The following is a 25,976-nucleotide window of genomic DNA, read 5'->3' as shown; positions in this document are numbered from 1 at the left end:
AGCCCTGAGGCTGTTTACGCTTGTCTGTATCATGCATTTCAGGCTAACCACTTGAGATCGGATTATTTTACTACCTCGACGTTGTTTTCCCTAGTTTCTTTGAAAATTTGGAAAGTTTCAACGACTGCAGACACATTTGATGTATTTTCCTGCGTTGCCATCGTCCCTGGATGCGTCTGTGACGCATGCTGTTTACACTACAAAGATGATGTGGTCAGATGCTTCCCTGACCATCTTGGGAAGCAGTTTGACTGAAAGCACTTTAGTGCCAGTTCACACTTTAGTCGTTAAGTCTTGCCACTTGTAATTGGATCGTAAACGGGGCCTTATTTTCAGAGGACCTGAAACACGTTGCGCCATCGGTTTAGGGTCCCAGGTTTGAGCCCCGATGTCAGGAAAGTTTTGCACATCTCCCTCGCAATCTGGACCCCTCCAAATATCAACCAAAATGAAGAACCGCGAGGTGACTCAACACTGCCACCCAATGTATAACAGTTACATTACTTAAAGTGTACAGTATGAGCAAAATTACATATTTGGAAACAATACTTTAAAAGACACAAGTAGCACATGGTACAGTGGTTAGTTCGCATAGGGAAGAATCTTGGCTTTCGCCCACAGGGCAACATTTGAGGCTCATTTTTGGCTCTGAAATTGCCTGTTAATGTTTTAATGTGGCTTTCTCTCTACATTTGGGAATGATATACTGCCTACCTGTCCAAGTAACTTATAATAATACTTAATTACTGCAATACAAGTGTTTGTAATGTGATACTCCCCACAAACATATAACATCAACTATTAAGTTTTATGAAAATACCAAAAACACTGATTTATATGTAGTAAAACGTAAAATACTAGCTTCTTCTATAGAAATCATAAAGTCTTATTGTGTGTCAGAGTGCTCCCGACAATCAAAATGTTGATTTTCTTGTTTGGCTTCCCATTTTTTTATGAATGAAGGCGGAGGTCAGCGAGCTTTTGTCATTTTCTGGTTTCAGCCACCAGGGGGTACAGCAACATGCAGAAAGAAAAAGCCCACAGTCTCTCTCATTGTTCAGCGTGTGTGTGTGTGTGTGTGTCACTCTCTCACACTGCATAAAGGCGACGTTCAGAGCTAAAAACTTGCGATTCATGGCATGGAGGAGTCAGCGGGCAGCTGCAGCCCTCCGATCTGTGCCAGGTTGGGTGGATGAGCTTCAGATCATGCTCTGAGAAAGAAAAAAAAAAAAACCTCGTCTGGCTTCTCGAGTGTTGTCCTCCTTTTTTTTTCTCCCCCTTTCCCCGTTCTTATTTTTCTTCTCTTCGGTGAAACCTGACACAAGATCAGCGGCTGATCCGTCTCCTTTGGACGGCAGATTATTATTTTTTTGTGCTAATTGGCTTTTCTTTCTCTTTTTTTTTTATCCAAAAGCAGCAAGAGAAAAGAAAAAGCTCAATCTGCAGCTTTTTCAGATGCCTTCAACTTTGAGCCAGAGGGACAACCCCTAAAGCCCCGTTTTTACACGAGGGACACACACTCGTATATATACACACACACACACGCACACACACAGGCATCTCCGTCATCTCCTCACTTCATGAAAAGGACGCGTCTCGGCAAAAGGTGATCGGAGATTTGTCGGGAATCATGGCAGCTACGTTATCGGCGGAGGAAGAACAGGTAGGCCTTCGGACTCTTTTTGTGTGTGTGTGTGTCTCGGCCAACGTGCCTCGGTTAGCGGCTCTACCTGGAGGTATTCTGGCCGCTGTGCGCTGCGTGTGCGCACCGCGGCGAGCTGCGTGCGTGAGCCCCGTGCGTAATGGTGGATTTTTGTTGCGAAACGGCCCCGAAAACGCAGAGCGGAAATATTGTATCGATTTCTGGCGCATTATTGCTCCGCTTGCATCGCTGTCGGTTCCTCCTGAGCTGACGTGTTGCGACACACAGGCCGAGCGAGCTCGGCTTCATCACGATGTGAAGCGGTCATTCGGTGTCGCGGAGCTCCAGACTCACTGTGGCGTTACCGGGAAAGAAAAAGAAAAAAAAAAGTGCGTGTGTGGCTGCCAGATTCCTCATTTGGGTCATTCAGAAATACACTGTTTACAGTACAAACTTGGCTGTGCCTTCACTCAGAATGGAGGCTGTAAACCCCATCACAGTGCAGATGCATTCACCTTCTTGTCATAAAAACATTTAAAATAACCCCCTTTTATTATTACACAGCGGAGTGTGTGTTCGTGTAAATATAGCTATAACAAGTTACCCTGTCTTTAAAAACACCCCAGTAGGAAAAAGGTTTTGGTTTAACACAATACTAAAAACTAAAACTTTTTGGGTGTGTTTTTCCGAAACTTGTTCAGCTCTATTAATTTAATAATACATAATTTCTAGATGAATGTGGTAAACTAATTTTGAACCCCATGAGCCCAGAGTTAAGAGAATGGAACGTTTCTACCAGCAAATAATATGTGATTATTAGAGCAGGAGGAACTAGTTGATCAATTATTTACAGATATCCAGTTAACAATTATTTTTCAAACAGATCCATTTTTAAGATGACATCCTTCTGCTGTCCTGTTTCAGCTTTTCAGCCCTGAACATTGTTTGCTTGACAGTTATAGGCCGATGGTCACACAAACCAAACCAAAGGTTCACCATGGCCTTGAAGGAATCAATAGTGGTTTTCTTTACTTGGTTCTGCCCATGGAAGCATTATGTGAACAGGATGTTATTGACATTAGCCAATACAGCCTTAAAATTATGTTTTTTAGTAGTTTTACATTTTAAAGGTAAGCTGATAAATGAGCTTTTAAAGGTCCGGTATGTTCTAAATGACACAATTTCACATATAAGTGAAAGTACAGGTTGATTATCATAGTCCAGATAATGCAGAGCTTCTCACCAAGTAGTGGGGAAAGTGCTCGCAAGAATCAGTACTGGTAGTAAGATAATTGTAGTAAAAAGTATTCTTCATCTTGACATTTTCTTGACTATAATTTGAGAAAGTGAATGTAGAGTTCCAATGCAGTTGCAGTCTTGCTAAACATGTGCTGAGTTGAAGTAGCATTTTGCTAAAGCCAACTGAAGGCCTCCAATAAGGCATTTTGTGATGAAAAGGCGATGACATGCAATTTATATGGCTGCAGTTTGTGCTGTTGTTACACACAGTTATAGCCAAAGGTGGATCAGTCACATTAATATAGATGTGTGCTCTAGGGATGTTTGGGAACCGTGTCACTGTTTCTTCTTTATAGTAATGAAACGTTTCTCAAGGCTGTGAAGAATCTCAGTCATCCAGGACATGTTAGATATTGTATCACAAAAGCAAGTTGTGAGAGGTTTTGAAGATGTTCAGCCTATTTATCAGAAACGTTTCATCAGAAAAACACATGAAAAAGGAAGCACCTTGATGAAGTCATCTAAAATCAGATAATTTTCTCAAGAATTTTCCCTGGATCATTCGTGGCACTCTAGTATTACTCCACCTCTACACTTTTCAGTGTAATACAGTGCAAATAAAAAGCACTAAAACTGTGTACAAACATTCATTAACGTGGGAGTTTCTTCACTCTTGGTAAAGTAGTACTGGCTTGCTTTAGATTTAGCCATGTTTACTCGATAAACTGGGCACAGCAACTGTTAGTCTACCAGTTAAAATCTCATTCTGCATCAGCAGTAAGCAACCATATGATATCAAACACGAGCTGGAAGAACTTATTGGCTTGCATGAGCTGGCTGTTTCATGACTCCGTCTTCTCGGCGCTGGTCGTGCCCCGTGTGCTCTCCTCTTCCTGCTGACTCCTCTCATCATCTGGACAGCAGAGAGCTCCTTATCTGCCTACTCCATTTCCTGTGTGAGCCAGGGCCCCTGCTCGGGTACCGGACGCCCTCATTACATCTACGGGGGGGGCTGTGTGTGTGTGTGTGTGTGTGTGTGTGTGTGTGTGTGTGTAGTGGGGTAGCTCTCCTGGGAGCATGCATTGGTGTAGTGGAACTTCATTCTAAAGGCAGCTGTTAAAAGCATTTCCACTCCACTGGGGGGTGGGGGGGGGGGGGGGGGGGGTGAAGGGGGAGTTTATGAGTTACAGAGTGCATGTGTCTATCATGTGCTTTCGAGAAAGTGTGTGTGTGTGTGTGTGTGTGTGTGTGTGTGTGTGTGTGTGTGTGTGTGTGTGTGTGTGTGTGTGTGTGTGTGTGTGTGTGTGTGTGTGTGTGTGTGTGTGTGTGTGTGTGTGTGTGTGTGTTCCCAGGAAGCAGCAGAGTGAGAGAAAGTAGTAAATGGGGAGATAGTGACGTTATTGACTTCCTGTTTTGGTATTGACTTGTGCCAAATGGGATTCAGTGGAATGAGACGAAAGCACTTGGCAACAGCAGTCCTACATTTGTAAATAGATAAGCATGGCATCGACACTGTAATCGAAGAGACTGTGGAAGGTCCCAGCCAAGGGCAGCCACAAGTCCTCTTCAAACATCCCTGAGAAGAAGCACTCCAGCTTTGTCTGCAGGATCGAGGCGTAATCGTGACACTGTAGTCACTCTGCATCACTTTGCATTAATATCTCGGGTACAGGAATAGTCCATTCAGGAAATAAACATTCACACTCTTTCTCAGCCTGCTAAAACGATGCCTGAAAACTGTTACTTATTGCGAGCACTCGCATAAATCATTTGCAGACATGGACAGTGGTACAATGATGATTGATCAATATCTCGGCAAAGGTGTTTTGGTTCGGCGTTGTCATGAAGAGCTGCCCTCAGAGTAGGGCTTGGCGATATGGCCTTTTATCAATATCTTGATATTAAGGCCATATCACAATACAGGATATATATATATATCTCGCTATTTTATCTTAGCCTGAAATCAACAGTTTTGATGCATGCAATCACACTAGTATGAGGATTCTATGTCTACATTAAAACATTCGAGTTCATAACTACAATAACATATACTAATATTTAACTTTGATGCAAAAAGGGGGAAATCACAACAAAGGGAATCTTGCCAAAGCAGTATTTATTTAACAGCACCATCATGAACTTGTCATTTTTTTCTCTCACTTGAGTAAACAACGCAGGTCTACGCTCTGCAAAATATTTGCGACTCGGCAGATTGTATCTTGGGTCAAGTGTGTTTTCTGAATCCGGTCTTTTCAACCACACTAACTGGGACCCCGCTTTCTGCGATGTGGTGGGTTACCGGAGCGTGGACCGGACGGAGGTGTTGCCTCGGAGCGATGGGTGCCGGCGGAATCGGCTTCCGCTACCCGCTAGTACCATAGACATAATATCTAATCCATCATAATGTCTATGGCTAGTACTCTGTTTGCTGAGGTGTATTACGTAGTGCTCGCGTCTGTAGGAGCGCTTGTTTTGTCCCTGAGAGCAATTTAATACCTGCGGCTAAAAGCTACAGTGTGATACTCAAATATTCACGATATAGTCACTTTCTGTATCGCACACAAGCCGCAATACATCGAGTTTATTCGATATATCGCCCAGCCTTACCTCAGAGCTATGAAGTTGGCTGGATACTTTTTCCCATTCGTAGCCCATTTATCTCATAATAGCCCTTTTATGCTGCCTTTTTCTAAAACAACTCATTTTAGCGTTTGTGTGTTTGAGCCCCTCCTCCCTGGAAGCCCACATTCTTCCCATTGGCCACCTTCCAGTTAGACTCTTCTTTTGTGAATACTTCGTCTGGTTGTATGCAGTATCAAGCACTTGTAATTTGACTCCTGCTTCATTAGTTTTTCACCTCCGTGTCGGCAGAAGATGGCTATAATAGAAAATCAATGGCAGGCCGATGTCAGTTTGTTCAATCTGAGGCTCGAGTATCTTTCTCTAAGTGTATTATTGGACCCTTTTGTCAGACTTCATGCCAACACTTAAGTGTGTCAGAGAATACAAAGGAGCATCGTCAGTTCCTTTTAATCCATCCAGAAATAATTCACACAAGAGTGACATTGATTTAAAAAAAACAAAACCCCTCAAATGAATAAAAAGTCATGGTACTATGACATCGCAGATCTGAACAATGTAGATTATGAATGATCAGATATTGTAAAGTATGTTGTTCAAAAGAATGGGCAGCATGAATCAACAATATAGATATATTCTGTCATAAGGATCTAATGTGCCAGCAGTGTGGGTAGTTGTGGGAGTAAAGGCGCCTGAGTGGAAGACGTAAGATTGTAGGCCGCCATCAAGTGTGCAGGAGGCAACTATTTATAATGGTAGTAGATGAGTAAAGGAGAGTGTGGTGTTGGAGGAACTAAGAATATTGTGTTGCATAAACATTAATTATTCAAGGTTATTATATCCAATTAAATCTTAATTCCCACAAAGTAATCATGAGTAATTTGAAAAGCTGACTCTGACACATTGCTGTGGCACTTGTAATATAATAACAGATTTTCAAGTGTTTATCCACAGTCGTGTTTTTGTCTCCTTCACGGAATATCTTCTGGTTTTATTCAGCAAAAACAGTCATTTGAGGACATCGTTGAGGAAAATCGTAATTAGGTCAATAGCATGCATTTTTCAGTGTTTCTCATTGTTAATGCAAAAAGACAAAGGCTAATTACAAAGGATGTGATAACATTTAATTTGCATATTCAGGTATACTTAATTATGGCCTGAAACACTATCATTAAAAAAAACCTAGGCAATATACACAGATTGGTGCAGCTATGGTCAGCTAGTAGAGTTGATACATTCCAGTCTTGGTGACTTGATCTCTATCGCATTGTGCTCAAGTGCTGAAGGGTCCTTTGGTACCACATGGATGGAGAGCATCCTGTACGGCCATGTTGATTTAGTTAAGAAGTGATGGTATCACGGTATGTCAACTAAAGTATCAATAAACCACAATTTCAGACATCATAATTGAAAACTTAGAAATGTTTTGAGGCACTAGTTTTTTTTTGTTGTTGTTTCATTTTTACTTTAACTTTCATGTGTGTATTTGAAGGGAAAATAGCAAATGCAAATGATTTTTCATCTCAGCAATGGCACAAAAAAAAAGCCCCAGAAATGTACTGTAAAACCTTTAAAAAAAGGGTTTTGAGGCCTTTGTGTAGAAAGCAGCCTTAAAAACATGATTACCTATCCTGGAAACACTTGAAACTTATACTAACTATAACTGATACTTGAAACATATTGAATGTTAACACAATGTCTGAGCACAGGAATTATTATATATACATATATTTAGATACTCAATATAAAGGAACTATATAGGAGGAAATGGATGTTTAAAAAAAAAAAAAACGTGTGAGTTTGTCCTCTGCCTGACTGTAGTAAGACTTTGCTATGATGTCTTTGTGGTTTCCTGTGGCAATTACATTCTGTACCTGTGGGCCTTTTGGTTTTGAAGGCTAAGGACCCAATACGGCATCACTCGCTAACCCCCGACACGACGGGTCCAGACCACAGTGCGTCCAATCAATTAATCGCTGGCACGCACTGTTGACACCACCACACAACAACCCTGACAGCAAACAGGATTATGTAACGTCAGCGGTGTATCGGAAAGGCAGGAACCTGCTGCGTGAAACATCTCTCTCAGCGCTGAGAGTGACCTGCGACCACATATAAAACACCCGTCCAGCTTATTTAGATTTGTGTCGGGCAGCATAAGCTGGAATTAAGTGCTTTCAAAGTGAATATTCAAGAAGTGGAAGGAAAAACTCTCCAGTCCTCGCAGGACTGGAGCAAGCCGAGCAAATATTTATGCATCCTGCAGGAATTGAGCAAGTGACTCCTCTGCAGCAAGTCTTTCGCTGCACTCTGGTATGCTATCGTGAAAACAAACTGGTTCATCCTCAAATTCCACTCTGACGGAAGTGGCCCCCAGTGCAGAAAAAAAAAAAAAAAAAAAACCCAAACAAGACTGGCTTCTACAGGAACAGAGGGTCACTGCCTGAGATGGCAGTCTGCCCTTAAAAGGCGAGGGAGAGAGCGAAAGAGAAGCTATTAGAGCGCTGAAATTTTGGAAACCTGAGCGTACCTGACAGCGGACCTGACGGGAAGTTGTCTTTGGCCGACACCAAGGGATTAACGCTTCGCTGTCCAACAACAGACGGTTTAAGTTAAATATGTGCACTGCCTGTCAAGAGGCAGACTGTTGACCCAGGTGATATTTCTTATGGCAAGGTGCAGCCTGACACATTTCTGTGACCCTAAACAACCTAAAATCTTTATTATGGAGAGTTAGTTTCTCGGCATGTTCAATGAAATAACACAACACACGAGACCATTTACCAACACATAGAAATTCCATCTTTATACTAGTATATACAATATTCGGTGAATATACAACAATATTGTTTAGTACCTTGATGGCAAAATGATTTGCAAGTAATGAACAAGCACTTAAGTATATGGTGTTTATATCTTTGGGATTTATTCATCCAAATACCACTGCTCTTTCTCTTGCCCCTACACCAGCTGTGGCTGGGCCCAGCTTTTTTTTTCTGTTCTGTTTCCACCTGTACCATTTCAGAAGTGGAAAAGTTCATTTGCTTCTTTTGGTTTTGGTTATTTCTTTCTTTATTTTTGTGTCTTGGTACATCTGACTTCTGCCCTATGGCCAAAAGTAGGAAAAGATTAGGACCGTTTTTGTGAGTTAATCACAGTTAATTGCACTTTTCTTTCACATTTGTTTCATTGACATTGCAGAGCATGAATGCAAATTGCAGGGAAACACAATTCCTCGCTGTTCATTTTTAAAAATGATGTGCAGTGTATTATGCGTGTTGATTTGGCAATAATGATTCATTTGTGATATACTGTGCAGCCCTCCTTAATACCCTTTGGTTCCTAGGTTGACATAGCTTGCTCAGTGTTTTTGTATTGTGCGTGAAAAAAGGTCTTCAAGGCTAAAAAGAGACACCTGCAGACACATTATAGCAGTGGTGTCTGCAAGATCCTTTGAGGATCTTGTTTATGGTTCACTTGTGACTTCCTGCGTCGCATTGAAATTGCTCACTAATTATATTTTATTTGGTTCCTGAATGCATGGATAAGCTGAGGATCCAGAAAAGCCCGTCCCTCATCATCTCACCCCATGAGAACGGGGTATTAGCCAGCCTCGGCCCTGTCAGGTGCAGCCATCCCTCATCCCCTGCATGCTGAACAGAGCAGATGCCTCTGAAAGCGCTGGCTTTTCTTTAGGAGGGACAGTGGCATCCTGTCTCTGAGGCGCGGTGCTCGTCACTGATCGTTTTTGTATTCCTGAAGAGCCGCGGATTCCCAGAACTTGACTTCCTGTCTCCCATGCACGCCCCGCCACCACTGTGCCTGACCAGAGAAGCGGAACCCTGTGTTTAAAGCGCCGGCTTTCATTGCCTCCTGTGTCGCCGTTTTGAGGATTCACTGGGTGCTGACTCGCTAACTGCGTGTGCTAAGGGCGGGAGTGTGTGCAAAGCTCCCCGAGGGAATGTATAATAAAAGTTGAGTGGCAGGATGGCCCCCAAGCCACTGCTGGCGAAATAAGTTATTTACAAGGTGTGTGGAAGGCCTTTGTGGGAAATACATTTTCAAAACCGATATATTAGAGTACCTTAATGTGTTTCTTTGCGAGTGTAAAACAGAAGCAGGTTTTTAAAGGAAGTTTGCTCTTCTGTAGGTTTAATGATATATATATATATATGTGTATATATAGATATATATATATATATATACACGGTGGATCATCTCCACAAAGGAGTTCACGCCATTGTTTTACTTTCAGGCCCATAGCTCAAGAGTTTGGTTCACATTTGTCTCTCTGCATCACGTCATTGTTTTCAGCCACTTCTGAACCTCTGGAAACCCGCGGTGTTTAACCTGCTCAGCACCAAAACGGCACGCAGTCGACAATAGAACCAAAATGCCAGATGTTTCCCTCATGGGGTTAATGCAGACCACAAGATGTGGGAGTGAATATGAAGGTAGCAATGCCACGTAATCATAACACCAGTCATTGTTTTTAGCTGCTTTCCATCCTGCTTTGCTCTTCGGGGGTTCTTTCCTGTGGATTTCACAAGGCGCTAAATGGAAACGTCAACTAAAACATGTCAGATGCTCATATGTAGGAATTACCAAGCTAATTAATCATGTCCCCAGGGGAAACTTTCTGGTTTTCTCACAAACAAACCTGCCCTTTAATGTAGCGGCAATACGTACCGTCTTCCAAGTAAGTCGGCATGAAAACTGCATGTGTTGGTTAAGATCTCGGCTCTCGCCAGCTACACCAATGGTTTTATGGTTGGGTAGTATTAAAAAGTTGAAGTGCGTAGGCCCGCCATTATCCCAGCTTTGGGTCATAAACACCAGTTCGGCAGGATACCTCCTTCTCCCTAAATGAACAAACTCCCAAATTTGCAAACATGCAGCCACGTGCCACATTTCATTTATTCTCAGTGCACTAGATCATATTCTTTAAAGGAGACATATCATGCTTTTAAATCCTTCCTTTTTACATATAAATCATACAGTTGTGGTCTATACAACGCGAAACTGCAATGCTTGGGTCTGAATTCCTCATTATTAGAGCTCCACAGGCCCCTTTTCTACCCCTTTTCTGATGCGCTTCTGAGAGCAACTCGTTTTGGGGCGGTCTCTTCAAATGCAAATGACACACTTCATACCCCGCCTCCTCTCCAGGTTGCAGAGGTCACACTCGGTTCAACGTCACCCTGTTCGGCCATCTTTGTAGTTTGATAGAACAGATACAATTATCTAGCGGCGCAGAAACTTTATATTCACACATTATTTACAAAATGTCAACAACGGAAGATTTGTCCATCCAGCCATACATGTTGGAGCCAGAGTCGGACCCGGCGGAGCGAGATGAAAATGACGATGATGCACCTGAAGAACAACGTCTTCATATGGATGTAACGCAATGGTGTGTTACTATATTTACACTAACTTCTCCATCCATGCCCACTACTACAATACTGCCTGTATTACAACGACTATTTAACACAGAAGTTACATTATAATCTAAAACGAGCACACAGCGCTGACATATGAAGACGGTGCAACTGCTAATGCTAACAAAACAATGACAGGGACGTCTTATCATCACACTTTTTAGCGTTATATACAGCTTACCGAAGTGCTCTGTTCGTCGTCTCCATAGATAGAAGGAACTGACCGCTCAATCAGACGAAGTCTTTCGGCAAATCCTTCTTTATACTGGCGGAGGTTGCTGAAGCAGTCGTCCTTAAAGTGATTCGCGCACACAAAAATGACCTTACCCACAGATGTGGGTACATTTCTGTGAAAAATAAAACTCAACCAGGCACTTCGAAAAGGTTCTGATGCTGGGAGACGGTGTAACGAAGCTTGTGGGTTACTACATCCAACAACCGAACATTTCGACTTATCCTCTCGTAACTTCGGTTGGACTACAAAATCGCAGCGAGAAACAAAAATGGCGGATTGCTCGAAACGTCGATGTCCTAATTTGGCAGTTCCGCTGAGAATACTGTGACGTCATTGTTCAAAAAACGTAATAGAGAATAGAAAAATCGAAACCGATCGCAAAATATGACCAAAACAGAATATAAAGATATCAACGGAGCACCTGAAGAGACTACTTTGAACTTTTCTGTACTTCTAAACACTCTAAATATACACCAAAATGCATTTAAGGGCTAAAAAAGTGGATTTAGCATGATATGTCCCCTTTAAGACTTCCCCCAGATGTGCAAAACTATTTAATAGGCTGCACACGGTTTATTTTTGTACCCTATAGTGTTAACAACGCTCATTCTCAACACTTCAAGCAACACCACCGAGAACCTCTAACCAGGCCATGAAATTGAATTATTCTGTGAGATAGCGTTTCCTGTGAGGATGTATCAAGTTTAAAGCCCAGTTTCACTTCCTTCCCTTTTGACCCTGCGATTATGAGAGGACAAAGTTTGTGACAACATCTGTGTCTGTTTCAGGCCACCAGGCAGTTTCTGGAGGAAATCAACAAGTGGACCAGTCAGCATGGAGTGTCACCGCTGTCCAGGGAATTGGCTGTCAAGTTCCTCATGGCTCGCAAGTTTGACGTCCTCCGAGCCATCGAGCTGTTCCACAGTTACAGGGTAAGGAAGGGTTGAGGGAAGAACGCTGCCACTGTTACCGATGCCTTTTTCAAAAGGCTCACCAACATGGCCATGAACATCAAGCTGAAGTAGACAAAAAGGCTGGACAAAGTTTTAACTACAGTGAGTTTTTCTCTTTTCATGGATTGAGATAAACTGTACCGATGCAGAACTCATTTTAATAAACCAGCAGCCAGAAAGTTTGTGGCTTTAGATGCATGTAAATTGGCACCAGCTTCATTCTCTTAAGACAGAACCAGGTGACCATATAAGGAAATCTGTAATGAGTTGTGAACCCGAGCCTTCTCATTGAATTAGTTACCATTACCTCATTAGTTGACTCTTTATCTATGTTTCATACAAACACTAAACATTTCAACACTGTAAATGGTTCAACTTAGTTTCTTCATACAATCTGTATCTTGTCTTGTCTGAGCCAACTCGTGAAGATCACTTACTTTGGTTTCATGAAAACATTTAAAAAAAAGAAAGAAAAAAGCATGAAACCCCGTCAGTCTAAACGTTGTCTTTCTGACTTTGTTGTGAAATACTACGCCCACACAAGACTGACACGTTGAAATGCCTAGGAACATTTCCGCACCAGATACAGAGTAATTAGAGTTCCATTTTGGAAACACAAGAAGAAACAAACAACAGGCCGATGCGTGTGGAGTCTCTTCACTACACCCACAGCGCAGAAAGCACAGGGACTTTTTCATTGAACATGCTTCTTCAGAGGCTACAGCTGAGCGAGAGATCGCCTGAACAGATGCATCAAAAAAAACAAAAAGAAAACGACTTCGACATGCACACACGGAATTACACACTGGGTGGGTATTTCAAGAAGCAGCACGCAGGCTGTTTCACCCTCTCCAAGAACTTGCAGCTTATCTCGGAAACAGTTCAAAACAAAAGGATTATTTCTGGGTAGAACTGGGGTTATTAAATTAGTGTAATGGAGGAAATGAAATCTCACATGCTAAACAATATTAACCCAAGAATACAACTGGATTCAATTAGCGAGCGTGTGATGAGCTAAAGGAGATGAAATGCAGTTGGCTTTCGAAGCATGAAAAACATGCGATTAACGGCCACGTGAATACTGCTGATCTTCTTTTTTTTTCCCTTGTAGTGTGCGTGTGAGTGTTGGACACATTTCTGATGTACGTCCAGTGTAACTGCGAGTGTCTCCTCCAGAGCTCACCTCACACTGAGTGCGAGGACTGAAGGACAGAACCTGATCGAATGCAAGAGAGGAAATATGTCTGTTTGCCACATGTCACTGAGAATGCAGGTGGTGACCTTGGCTGAGTTGCGCAACCATTAAACTGATCCCCCACCCCCCACCCAACCCCACCCCAGGCAGGAGCACCAACTGGAGGTCCTATTTACTTAATGAAGTGAAAAGAGATAATGACATAATAAAGACCTTCCCTCTCGGTTGGTAAGGGTCAGCAGGGAGTTGAAGATGAAAGTCAATTTTCTTCCCCTATTAAATAGTGTGCAGAGGTTGTATTTGAAGTGTGGGGCTGGGCTCCCCTGGTGGCCAAAAAGGACAAAATGTTGAAGCTTTTAAGTTGTATTAAAGCTGAATTTATTGTAAGCAGAAAGGCAACAAATAGAATTGGTAAAAAAAAGTAGAACCACAATTTTACCTGTCATGACAGATGCATACTATATATGAAGACTGCACAATATATCTCAAATGTATCCATATGTGCAATGTACATATTGCAAATATACATATTGCAAATTATGTTTCCATACATCATGAATTCAAGCCGTGCAAAGTCAAAATGACAGGTAATTTAATGTGAAAGAAGAATCTGATTAATCGTGTGAAAAATGTGAAAATAATTACTTAATGAGTGTTATTGCTTGACAGCTCTTATGTACTACCTGGTGGCTCAGAGAGGAAATCATGAGCACAGATACAGAAAAATGAAGGAAAAATAACAAAATACACAAACTACCTGCCAAGTTTCTAAAATGCTTGGAACATATGATGGAAAAAAAAAACAGTCACGGCTGATGGAAACTGGGGGGAAAGAGAAAGGGCACTGGTTTTTGAAAGAACAAATGTCAAAGACATTAACATTACGTAGATAAATGTCACGTCATTATTGCAATTCTTAACATTATTGCATATCTCATGTTCACCTGATATACAGCAGAACTTGTGCTGTAGAAAAACTTTAGAAAGTCCAGTATTAGACCAAATATTACTATTTTGTGTGAGTATGCGTGGCATAACGAGATTCAAGCTTCCGCAATCAAAATACCGAGGATGCAAAAACTGTTTATTTCAAAGTTCAGATCGGCCCCGGTTTCTCCAACCTGCGTGGTGAAGTTCAAGTCCTCCTCGTCTGGGCTTCAGCGACCTGACTGACTTCGAGACACGGCTCCATTTTACCCCTCGACTTTTAAGTAAAGTCACTTCTGCAGTCATCAAGTTGGGCTCATCTCTCAACAAGCGGCCTGCGTGAACTGCGACTCATTCACCGATGCCTTGAGTGTGACTTTGAGAAGGATTAGCGTCCCCTGCCTCGCCACAGTTCATTTAACTCGGTTTATTGCTGTGTCAGTGCCAGGACGGAGGCTGGGGACAAGTCATTTGTCTGAACAAACTAAGGGGGGGGAAGTTTCCATTGTACTGCTTCTTTTGTCGGAAGGGCACAGAAACATCAAGGGGTGGCATTAAAACGGAGGTTGATGAGGTCGGCGACACTAATATCTTCACTGCTCTGTAAATACAATCTATTGTAATATTTAACACATTTTTGATGACCATCTAGGACCTACAAACGAGTTTATTTATTTTTAAATGCCATTTACAAACATGATTAAAAGTAGAAAAGTACTAAAACTGGTTGGATCCATGTGGAGTGGTAACAAAGTGATTACACTGAAATGTAAGACTGTTTTCAGTCCATTTTGGATAAGGACACTATTGTGATAACAAAATTCCTTCTTTAAATAGCTGGCCACGTTGTCCTTCTCCCTTGGGAGGTTTTTTAAGAGCATACCACACAAACAGGAAGCAAAAAGGGGATCATGTTATGCACCCAATACAGTACGCCCAGAGAAATGCTTCACGTTTGGTAATATGCTTATATAACAAGCAAAAGGAAAAAAAGGAAACGACTAACTTGTTTCTGATCAGCGATGGCTGAATCTGCCTGCGTCAAAAAGGCTCCGACATCTGATTTATCGTCGATAAGAAGCTCCAAAAAGCGAAATTCATTCCTTAAAAACAGCAATATTTGTGCATCTATATGAGACACAGTTAGACACATTTCATTTACTTAATTTTATTTGTGTTGTGTTATGATTGCTCCCAACTCGGGAGTCAGACTTTTTCGGGTAAGTTGTCCCGGCTTCTTGCACGCACCATATTGTATACAGGGGAATTCACTTCGGGAGCAGGATTGGACACCGCTGCACGAGGGAGGGATTTATTGGTCAGAGGACATTTGAATGGGTTCCGCTTGAGTGTCATACTTTTCCATCCGTCAGGTCATCTTCTATACCGCCTAATCCTGTGCAGGGTCGCTGAAACCAATCCCTGCTTACAATGAGCGAGGACAGGATACACCCTGGACAGGTCGCCAGTACATCACAGAGCAAAACGCACAGAGACAGACACCACACACGCTCACATTCCCACCCCGGGGTGATTTAGGGTCACCAATTAACCTCACATGCATTTTTTGGGGGGACTGTGGGAGGTAACTGGAGTACTCTGTGGTGACCCTGGATTGAAGCAAATAATAAGGATAAAGCAGATAATGAGGATAGAAATGTTAGCATTTTACATTTGTACATTCTTATGTAGTTTGGCTCTTTCTGAAAGAAATCCTAAAAAGAACAGCACTTTAAAATTCATGAGAAATACTCTTTAAATGTATGGAAGTGACATCAAAGGGACATTTTTCTTAGTTTCAGGTGGGAAAAGTTGACAAATGAAAGAAAAAAGAAAAAAAATGCTCAAAGTACCCTAATTTATGATAAGTCAGGAAGTAGAGTGGTAAACTGAAATAAAAACCTCCCAAGCTCGACCTGAAGAGTAAGTTCAAGAACTCCCACACAAGCTCCTTGGGGGCAAGAAAAAGAGGAAAGAGGGGAGGGAGGAAAAAAGGGAGTGGAAACCTCTCAGAGAGGAATCCTCTTGGCAGGAAAGTAAGCCGGGTGATTCTCTATTGTTCGCGGGGAGGAATTTGCCTCAAAGTGACGGGGCTGTTATAGTTACCCCGCGGTCCGACCTCACCTGCTGTGATCTGTTCTCTCCAGGAAACGCGTCTTAAAGAAGGAATTGTCCGGCTGCAGCCTCAGGAGGAGCCTCTGCGCTCGGAGCTGCTCAGTGGAAAGTTCACTGTGTTGGTAAGAGAGCGCTTAAATCTTCCCCACATGTGGCGTGGCTTAAATGGAAAAGTCCAGGCTAAATCCTAGATTACAGAACAATTTATTACAGTTTCCTTGTAATAAATAAATGAAACTCTGGAATAATACCAGCGGAACCACTGTGCGTGTATTTAAAGGCAGTTATTACTCTGTGCCAATGAGCTGTATTTCTGCAGTGAGACTATTAATGACACAACAGTCTGACACATTATTCTAACCAGTGATATGTTCGGTTATTGCAATGACTGCATTTGGCACATATGTACTAACTGTAGTATCAAGTGTGTCTTAATCCACAGCTTATACATTTAAAAAAAAACTTAGAATTTGGAACATTAAACCTTGTATTTTTAATCTATCTTGTGATTTTTTGTTTTGCTTTGTTTAGTTTTTTCACTTTAGTTGCCTATTAAAATCAGGTTAAAAAAAATCAAATAGTAATTTGCCCTTTTGTATTTTATAAAAAATAGAATATGTTTCATATGTTATGTCTTATAGAATATCCCGATTTTTCCCATTTGATACACTGCTGAGGATTGATGCATGCAAAAGTGCACACCATTAAATCTGGTTTTAAGAAGGGAAAGCTCATTTGTGTTTATGCTTGTTGTAGGAGTAAAGCAGGAGTGTTGTCCATTCTCATAATCCTCACTAATTCTAGAACTCTTGCAAAAGCTGTACTTATCTTTCAGGACCACTAATAAACATATTGCTTTAAATTGGTACGACCTAATCCGAATGTTACCAAATCTGCTCACTCGCCCAATAAAAGGCTGAAAAACACTCGATTAAAAACACTCCCTCCATGGGGTAATTAAATCTAAAATTCACAATTCCCAGCTTTTTAAGAATTGTTTTGTGTTCAACTTGTATGTTCCTAAAAGCTGACAGGATCTGACATCCGTACTTATCATAGAAAATAACTCTTAGACTGTTTATAATATCTAGAAAAGTCATGCAAGTCTTCACTGCCATGAAGCAGAAAATGGACCTCTGCATCCATATACTAGCCATAAGGGTTTATTTTGTTTAAATGTGAAATTATGTAATTCCATTGGAAGAAAGCTTTTTCTTTTGGGTGGTGCAAGTAACTAATGTTTGAAGTGGGTTTCCTGTGTCAGATAAATTTAGCCTTTTGTCATTCAAATTTCAGCCATAAAAGATCCCCCCCTTGTAACACACACACACACACACACACACACACACACACACACACACTCCCTCACACTCCCTCACACTCCCTCTTTCCTGTGTTTCCCTTCTTCCTTCCCCTCTGACGTGCCACAGCGGCATTGATGCTGCACATCCTCTGGTCTGACGTCTGAGCTCTCCAGCCTCAGCAGTGGGCTTCATATCCTGTCTGGTGTATTTTTAGCCCTCCATGCCAGAGAATACGAGCTTATTTACTTACAAAGGACGGTTCCGGAGTACCTTTGGTCAGCAGCTTCGATCCAGTAAAGAGCCTCTGGTCTTTTTTTTTTTTTTTTTAATTAACAGTCACTGTCCTCACACTGCTCAGCTTTTCTTTTTTATTATTGTTTAAAAAGAAAAAGTGTTCTCTGAGGAAGAACGCACTCAGACCTGTCAGACCTGCAGCATAGGTATTGACATAATTTGTTCCTCTTGCTGAATTGTTGACAGCCTTTCTTTAAACTGGCATCCTGCCAGAAAGCAGCATTTGAACTGAAGTGCCCCCCTGTGGTCATTGCTCATGCCTCTTTTTTTTTTTTGCAGTCTCCATTTGGGTGGTGTTGTAAAAGTTACATTATCGAATCATTATCTAATTTCTTACTGTTTTTCTCAAAAATAAAATGATACTTTTAATTCAAACTCAATTTTAACTGAATATGAGAAAAGGAAACAATTGGGTAATATTTGTTGCCAATGTATTGTGTTCGTATTTTGTATTTTCAGAGTGTAAGAGACCCCTCGGGAGCTTCCATCGCCTTGTACACAGCCAAACTTCACCACCCCAACAAGACAGGAAACCATGTGGTGCTCCAGGCCCTCTTCTACCTCCTGGATCGAGCTGTGGAAAGGTAAACAAAGTCAAATAAAAATATTACAGCTTCCTTTTTTTGGAAGGAATTTATTGAAATGATCAACATTTGAAGGTTAGTGAAGGACTCCTGTGAGTCGGTGCCCATCAAAATATGGGGTGGACCTGTTCATGGGGCGGACATCATACAACAGCAGGAAATACAACTCAGACCTTCTCCAGCATGATTTCTTTTTTTTATTTTATTTTGAGAATAAGAAATCACTATAAAAAAATAAGTGGATAGATAAACTATCACATAATTGAATAAAGCGCCCGTTGTCACATGAAGTTTTAATGGAAAACGGGTTTAATAGCCCTGACAATTACTTACAAACAAAGACTTACCAGATATTGCAAATTGAAAACCGGGTGTAATTGTTAAATATTGTCTATGGATCCCAGCACACTTTAACAATAATATCTTGTAATATGGGGAACATTCCTTTTGGCATTTGGCCAAAAATGACCACAGACAAAACCTGGAGGGGCAGCTAGGATTCAAGCTCCATGTGGAGGATGACTTCTCCCTCATACCCCCCCCCCCCCCCCCCCCCCCCCAAAAAAAAATGTTGTGCAGATCAATTAAGCGACAACATTGTCTTGCAATGTTTGTCAATGTTGCTTCAATGCATTCGAAGTCTAACATATGTTTGTTTATTTGCTTGCAGAAATTAGCAATCCCTTCCCCTTACTTCCCTTTGTTTCTTTTTCTTTTGTTGCCTTGTCTATCGTATTTCTAAACGGCCTTTTGTGTTTCTGCAGCTTTGAAACTCAGAGGAATGGTTTGGTGTTCATCTACGACATGGCGGGCTCCAACTACACCAACTTTGAGCTGGACCTGAGCAAGAAGATCCTCAACTTGCTCAAGGTTACAAATCCACATCCGTTATCACAAGATCGAGGCGTAGAAGTCACTTATTGCGGGAAGGTTTTTCCTTTAGTGGCTTCCTGTGCTTGATTATTAATTAACTTGCTGAGTCTTGTACTTTAATCAGTGAAGAAGTGGATTGATTAAAATGGGACCCGTGTCTTCCAGGATTTAAGTGTTTGTCCAAAGGCCAAAATGCTAAAATGAATGGCTTTACAAAGAGGTTGACAGGCTCAAAAATGACTTCATCTATAAACCATGGCCGCACAACGCTCAAAGTGGTGCCTCCATTTCCACTACATCTACATGAGCGATGCTTTAAGGATGTAGCAGGATGTCAGCTGGAGTCCGTTAAGGCGCTCACTCATGTGGCCACATCGGCAGCAGAGGCATCTATTTTGTGTCACCTTATTGATTCGAAAAGATGAACTGGAGCGGTAGAAATGATTGCTTAATACCTCAACCCAGAACTCGGGAGGAGCACCAAAAAAGAGAGAATTAAATATGTTTGAACTGCTTTGGGTTTATTCTGAGAAATGACAAACTGGGGGAAAGTGAGAGTCTGAGATGGAAGTGTCGCACACTATTGAACTGAACATGTTTAAATAGGTATAATAAGTGTTTTATTGTAAGTTGTTCTGTCTGTGTGCCCACCAGGGGGCGTTCCCTGCCAGGCTGAAAAAGGTTTTGATTGTCGGGGCTCCAGTTTGGTTTCGAGTGCCATACAACCTGCTCAGCTTGCTTCTCAAAGAGAAACTAAGGGAGAGGGTAAGTTCGTGGTGTCCGATGCAGCATCTCGAGCGTCGTGTTTGAGTTTTCCCGGGAAAAATAAATCTTCAAATAACAAAGTGTTTGAGCAGGTGACTCAGTGTCTCCGACTGTTGCAAGTGATGGCTTGAGGAAAGAATCTCGTAATCACTCATACATCCTGTTGCCTCACGCATGCCCGGGATGTTAATGCATGAATTACTAGAATCGATTACCCCTCCACATTACTGCCCTCAAAGAATTTAATTGGTATGGATTTTTTTTAGAAACTGTGTCACTGTGAGGGGCTCGATCTGTGTGAAGTGTTGAATGCTCACTTTCAGTTAAGAAAATGTGTTTGAAGTTTAGTTTTTTGCTTTTTTTGAAGATAAACCTTTCAGATTTTTTTTTAAACCTTTTACACTCACTGAATTATTTCAAGACTTTTTAGAAAAAAACTAAATCTGATCACTTTTTGAAAACAGTCTGTTGTTATTGTTGTAAAACTGACACCGAAAGGTTTAAAGAATCCTATTTTCTTTTCATATATCTGTGTTTAGTACCTGTAAACCTTGTCTCGTCTACCCTCAGGTTCAGATGGTGAAAATGGCCGAGCTGCGCCAGCACCTCCCCAGAGACTGTCTCCCCCAGCACCTCGGTGGTCTGCTGCCGCTGGACGCGTACAGCTGGAACCAGCAGCTGCTGGCGGGCCAGAATGGCAGAGTGGACCCCGTGGATGAGTTGGTGGGCATCCCCCTGGAGGACTCCTCCATCCACGTCCCCGGGCCTGAGTCCATGCGCCCGCAGGAGCTGCTGACGCACCTCGGTCGGCTACAGCGCTCGGGAATCCACCAGGAGTACGAGGAGCTGCGCAAAGAGGCGCCGCCTGGAACCTTCCACTGTGCACAGTGAGCGTACTGCAATAAACACACGCACACACGTGCAGAGTTCATTCAAATGTAAAATTTGTCTAAATTTGTGTCGGTGAGCACTGCTCCTTTGCCAAGATAATCCATCCACCTCACAGGTGTGGCACAGCTGATTAGTCACAGCACATCGCCACAGACGTCGCAAGCTTTAAGGATGCGTGTGGGTGAGCGGTTTGCTGATGTCAACGTTGTGAATCGAGTGGCCCATGGTGGCCGTGGGGTTATGGTATGGGCAGGCAGATGTTAGGGACAATGATCACAGGAGCATTTTATTGATGGCATTTTAAAGCACAGGGATACTGTGACGAGATCCCGAGGCCCATTGTTGTGCCATTCATCCACGACAATCAGCTCATGTTGCAGCATGATAATGCACGGCAGCATGTTACAAGAATCTGGATAATTACCAGACATTTTCACCGCTTGAGCATGTTTGAGATGCTCTGGATCGACAGCGTGTTCCAGTTCCTGCAAATATCCAGCAACGTGGCACAGCCATTGAAGAGAATTGGACCAATGTTCCACAGGCCAACATCAACAACCTGATCAACTCTATTTGAAGATGCATTGCACTGCGTGACACACCTGATACTGACAGGCTTTCTGACCACCCCGGATTCCCCAATACAGTAAAACTGCACATTTTAGAGTGGCCTTTTATTGTGACCAGCCCGAAGCACACCTGTGCAATAATCCTGCTGTCTTGATATGCCACACCTGTGAAGTGGAGGGATTATCTCGGCAAAGGAGAAGTTTGCTCACTAAGACAGATTTTGACACATTTGTCAATGGCAGTGCTGTGGGATAGGCTTACAAGTGTTGGGCTTCTGTGGTTTCACGATGCATCCATGATGTAAAACCTCTTGATATAACAATACAACTTTGGCTTCCACACTTGCATTAACTTTCCCGAGGTACACTGCAATTCTACGCCTTGTATTATTGCAACATGAGGTCTGGCAATTTAGTTTCTTTAATAGTAGTCTTAACAGCTAACATGACTGAATGTATAATTTCATTTTAATCCATGATTGTTGTAACCATCTTGCAGCCATGAACCTCTCCTGCTTCTTTGTCCCCAGAGCGGCCTACAATCAGGAGAGGAATCGCTACGGAGACGTGCTGTGCCTTGATCAAACAAGAGTTCGTTTGAAACCCAGGAGAAACGAGGTAAAGGCTACTCCAATTAATTGCTGTTGTCATTCGTGTCAAATGCAAAACCTCAGCTGCCAGGAAATATGCCAGGTTTCACAATTCAGAAAAATAACTTTATACTAAATGGACATGTTGGCTTTCATGTGCTATGATTTGTCTCTCAAATCAAAATACATTGTTCCAAACATGGAAAACTTTGGTTTTTATGCATTTTAAAACCTGGTGGAGTCATTACAGGGTATTCTCATCCTATGACGTGCAGCAGCTATTCTCCAGCCAAATCTACTGTTTGTAACTTACCGACTTGTTTAAGTCTGCTGATGGTGATAGTTTGCATTTGCTTGACCATGTGCATGAGTGGCCATTAACTGCTTGTGTTGTACACAGACTAGCAAGGGATCAAGCGCAGACTAAAGTTTACTGCAAGTGGTATGAAGTGTTATTGAATGTACACATTCAACTGCAGTTAAGCTGACAAATAGATTCTGGAGCTCCTCATATGCCAAATCAAGTTTTGCATTTCGCCTCTGGTGTGCTCGGTCCGAAAGCTAAAGGAGCTGAAGCTAAAATTAAGAGGAAGATAAAGTCTCCCCGAAACAGCTGATCAGTATCAGAGAGTAGCGAGGACAGAAATACTAGTCTTTAGAAGGTTGTATTCATGATCCTACCTCATCTTCAAAAAAAAATAGTTGGGAGAAACAGGAAGGCGCTTTTTCTTTGCCAAAGCCGAGGCTAGTTTGAGGTGTAAACCTCTTTTAATTAAATCAGAAGTGATAAAGTAAAACACAGTTGAATCTCTACCCAACTGCTGCCTTCACACACATACATCTTGTTTGACCTCTAATTTTAAAATAGATTCAAAGACGTTCAGTACAACATTGTAGCATCTCATTTAACTACTGTTGATAACATTTCCGTCTCGGTTCTATGGTGTCGCTTTGCACTGCATTATGATGCTACCTTCAGTTTACAAATGAAAACATTTCAGAGGACAATGACAGCATATTAGGCCCTCAAGTTTATCTAACCAGTATAAATTAAAACAAAACTTCCATAACTGTTTATAAGCTCACTTTTCGTGATGTAGTGTGGATTAACCAGATGAATTAGGTTGTATTATAGGAACCCCTCAAAATGAATGCATTTGAGTTTTCCAGTGCAACTCAAGTCATATTTTTTTCACGCTTCACAAACTTCATATTTTGCACAATTTCTTTCCGTCTACGTGACAAAGCTTTACTGTTTTCACAGAGATCAGACTACATCAATGCCAGCTTCATGGACGGCTACAAACAGAGGAATGCGTATATCGGTACTCAAGGTACGACTCTGTTCACGTGAATGCCCCGGAATTGTTCAGGAATGTATGGTCATCTAATAATTTGATCGAAGACACTCATCTTATTTACTCGGCACAAGGAATGAAAGTTAAAAGTGGAGTAAAGTGTTGTGGGCCAATACCAGAACCTTGTGGAACCCCAGTCGTACATTACTTGCCCTTAGAAGCAGATTTGTCTGAATCAGGATGTGATCTTTGCCTGAGGAAGAGGTCAACAGTGGCGTATGCCTTAATGTAATGGTCTGTCAAGAGATTATTTCAATTACATAGGTTTTGAATGAAAATTCTTTGCTAATTGAAGTTCACTCACACGTAAATGCTTTGTATCAAGATTGTACTAGCCAAGTCTCTCACAGTCTGCAGGGACAGGAAAGGTTGCTACTGCATTCAGAACTTTTTTTTACACGGAAAACCAGCTTGTGAAAGCGTTACACAGAGAAGGAGTTCATCAGTGATCAGTCTTGGTTCGATGAATAAAGCAATTCGATGATACAGTCTGAGGAAACCGTCTCAATGTGACTAAATAAAGCCGCCTTCAGGGCATTGCAGTTGAGTGTTAAAGAGCTGCCAGAAACAACGAAGCTGCTCTGGTTTTGTTTTGACTTTTTTTTAATAAAATCATATACGTTTGCACATGAAGAACTCGTAGAAATTTAATCACAGATTAGTGCAACTCATTATTTGCGTCCTCAGTGTGACCGAGTGGAGAACACCCATTACATTGACAACCCAGTCGATTGTAGTAATTTTAAATTGTTTTTGATCTCCTGTCGCACTGTGCAGGGCCACTAGAGAGGACCTACGGTGATTTCTGGAGAATGATCTGGGAGCAAAATGTCCTTGTTATCGTCATGACTACCAGGTACTTAGATTTGAAGAGTCAAGATATTTCTTTTTTTTTTTTCTGACAGAGCTGGTCAGATTTATGTTACCATTTTATTCTGTTCAATTCACTTTTATTTGCATAGTACCAAGTACAACAGTGTCATCTCTGAGCGTTTTACATTTACCGTAATTTACGGACTATTGAGCACACCTGAATATAAGCCGCACCCACAAAATTTTTAAAGAAAATAAAACTTGACATATATAGGCTGCATTTGTCTATAAGCCGCAGTTTCCCACGTTGTAACAGGGCGCGGGATTGCGGGGATTGAGAGATAGAGTTTCATCTCTGTTGATAAAACCATTTTATCGGTTATTTTGGTTAATTGGTGAACCACGGAGCCACAGAGCACAGCGTGTCTGAGTTACATAATGCACCTGAACGCATCACTCAGAGCTGTCAGCTGCTGGAGTTAGACTGGGGCGCATAAAGCAGCACATGACGAAGTCAGGAAGACAGAAATATAACTTTTAGGGCAAATTTTGGAGAAGCAGAGGCGCTCAAAACAGCGCAAGTAGGATCTGGCAGCATGAAGCTTGTTAACACGTAAAAATCTTTAAACTAGCCACGTCATTGTATAAGCCGCAGGGTTCAAAGCATGTGAAAAAAGTATCAGCTTGTAGTCTGGAGATTACTGTAAATAGACTCCATACAACCATCTCATGTAGTCAGTTAGTAGTGGCTCTAGCCTCTGAGTTAGATAAAGCAGATGTAGAAAATGAATAGCTTTAATAAAAATAGCGGGAAAAACCCATCAATCCCACATAATCAAGTAAAGGCCATAGATGAAAAGGAAAACTCCCATTTGGCAAGCTAATCAAACATGTTGTTGACTGACGCTGCAGGACTGACGAGGGCAGTCGGAGGAAGTGTGGACAGTACTGGCCTCTGGAGGAAGGTGGGCAGGAGGTCTATGGCCATATGGCAGTGGTGAACCAGAGGGTGGACCACCACACCCATTACAACCACACCACCCTTGAACTGCACAACACTGAGGTAAAGCCACCATGTTCACCGGAGGTTCTGCTCCTCAAATTGCTGGTCATCCACTGTGAGATGAAAGTATTTTGTCATCACAAAAGCACTGCTGAGTCAAATCTAGAATTTTTGTTGCCTTTTCTTTTCTTTTTTTGTTTACTTTTTTGAAAGCTGGTCAGTTCTGACTGTTGCTGTCCAGGCAGAGATTAATGACTGATCATGTAGAAGAATAGGATTTTACCACTTGGCGGACTGATTTCTGGTCACTATTGCCACATAAATACATTACTTTTAGGATATGTCCTCAAACTGTTTTGGTCCAGTCAGCTAGAAAAGCAGATTTAATTACTATACCGGGGAGTTCAGCAGAAGTAGGTGATGCGCAGACTAGAGGGGACTCTATCCCATGAAATCCCCGTCTGCAAGTCACACCCTGAATTCGGGTATATTTGCACTGTTGCTCTTCCAACTCAAACTATCCAACCTGTCAGTGCATCATTGTGTTTAAGGTAGTGCTAAGTGGAAACACTTTTATTTAAAAGTATGGTGACGTTAAAGTCATG

The 25,976-nt window shown here is 41.9% G+C and overlaps 1 protein-coding gene across 1 annotated transcript in view; it reads left to right on the top strand.

Moving 5' to 3' along the window:
* Positions 1 to 1,055: 1,055 nt before the first annotated feature.
* ptpn9a (protein tyrosine phosphatase non-receptor type 9a) overlaps positions 1,056 to 25,976 on the top strand; it is a 28,699-nt gene continuing 3,778 nt past the window's right edge. Inside the window, exons 1-11 of the mRNA XM_080475117.1 lie at positions 1,056 to 1,663; positions 11,926 to 12,069; positions 16,360 to 16,449; positions 18,385 to 18,509; positions 19,274 to 19,379; positions 20,037 to 20,147; positions 20,718 to 21,034; positions 22,138 to 22,225; positions 23,462 to 23,531; positions 24,333 to 24,411; positions 25,281 to 25,431. Coding sequence (XP_080331243.1) covers positions 1,631 to 1,663; positions 11,926 to 12,069; positions 16,360 to 16,449; positions 18,385 to 18,509; positions 19,274 to 19,379; positions 20,037 to 20,147; positions 20,718 to 21,034; positions 22,138 to 22,225; positions 23,462 to 23,531; positions 24,333 to 24,411; positions 25,281 to 25,431 — 1,314 coding nt within the window. The 5' untranslated portion in view covers positions 1,056 to 1,630. The remainder of the gene's footprint in view (positions 1,664 to 11,925; positions 12,070 to 16,359; positions 16,450 to 18,384; positions 18,510 to 19,273; positions 19,380 to 20,036; positions 20,148 to 20,717; positions 21,035 to 22,137; positions 22,226 to 23,461; positions 23,532 to 24,332; positions 24,412 to 25,280; positions 25,432 to 25,976) is intronic.

The sequence above is a fragment of the Lipophrys pholis genome, assembly GCF_963383615.2.
Source record: "Lipophrys pholis genome assembly, chromosome: 11".
NCBI classification, from domain to species: Eukaryota; Metazoa; Chordata; class Actinopteri; order Blenniiformes; family Blenniidae; genus Lipophrys; species Lipophrys pholis.
The sequence above is the reverse complement of the archived record's forward strand: the minus strand, read 5'-3'. Positions and strand labels throughout refer to the sequence as shown.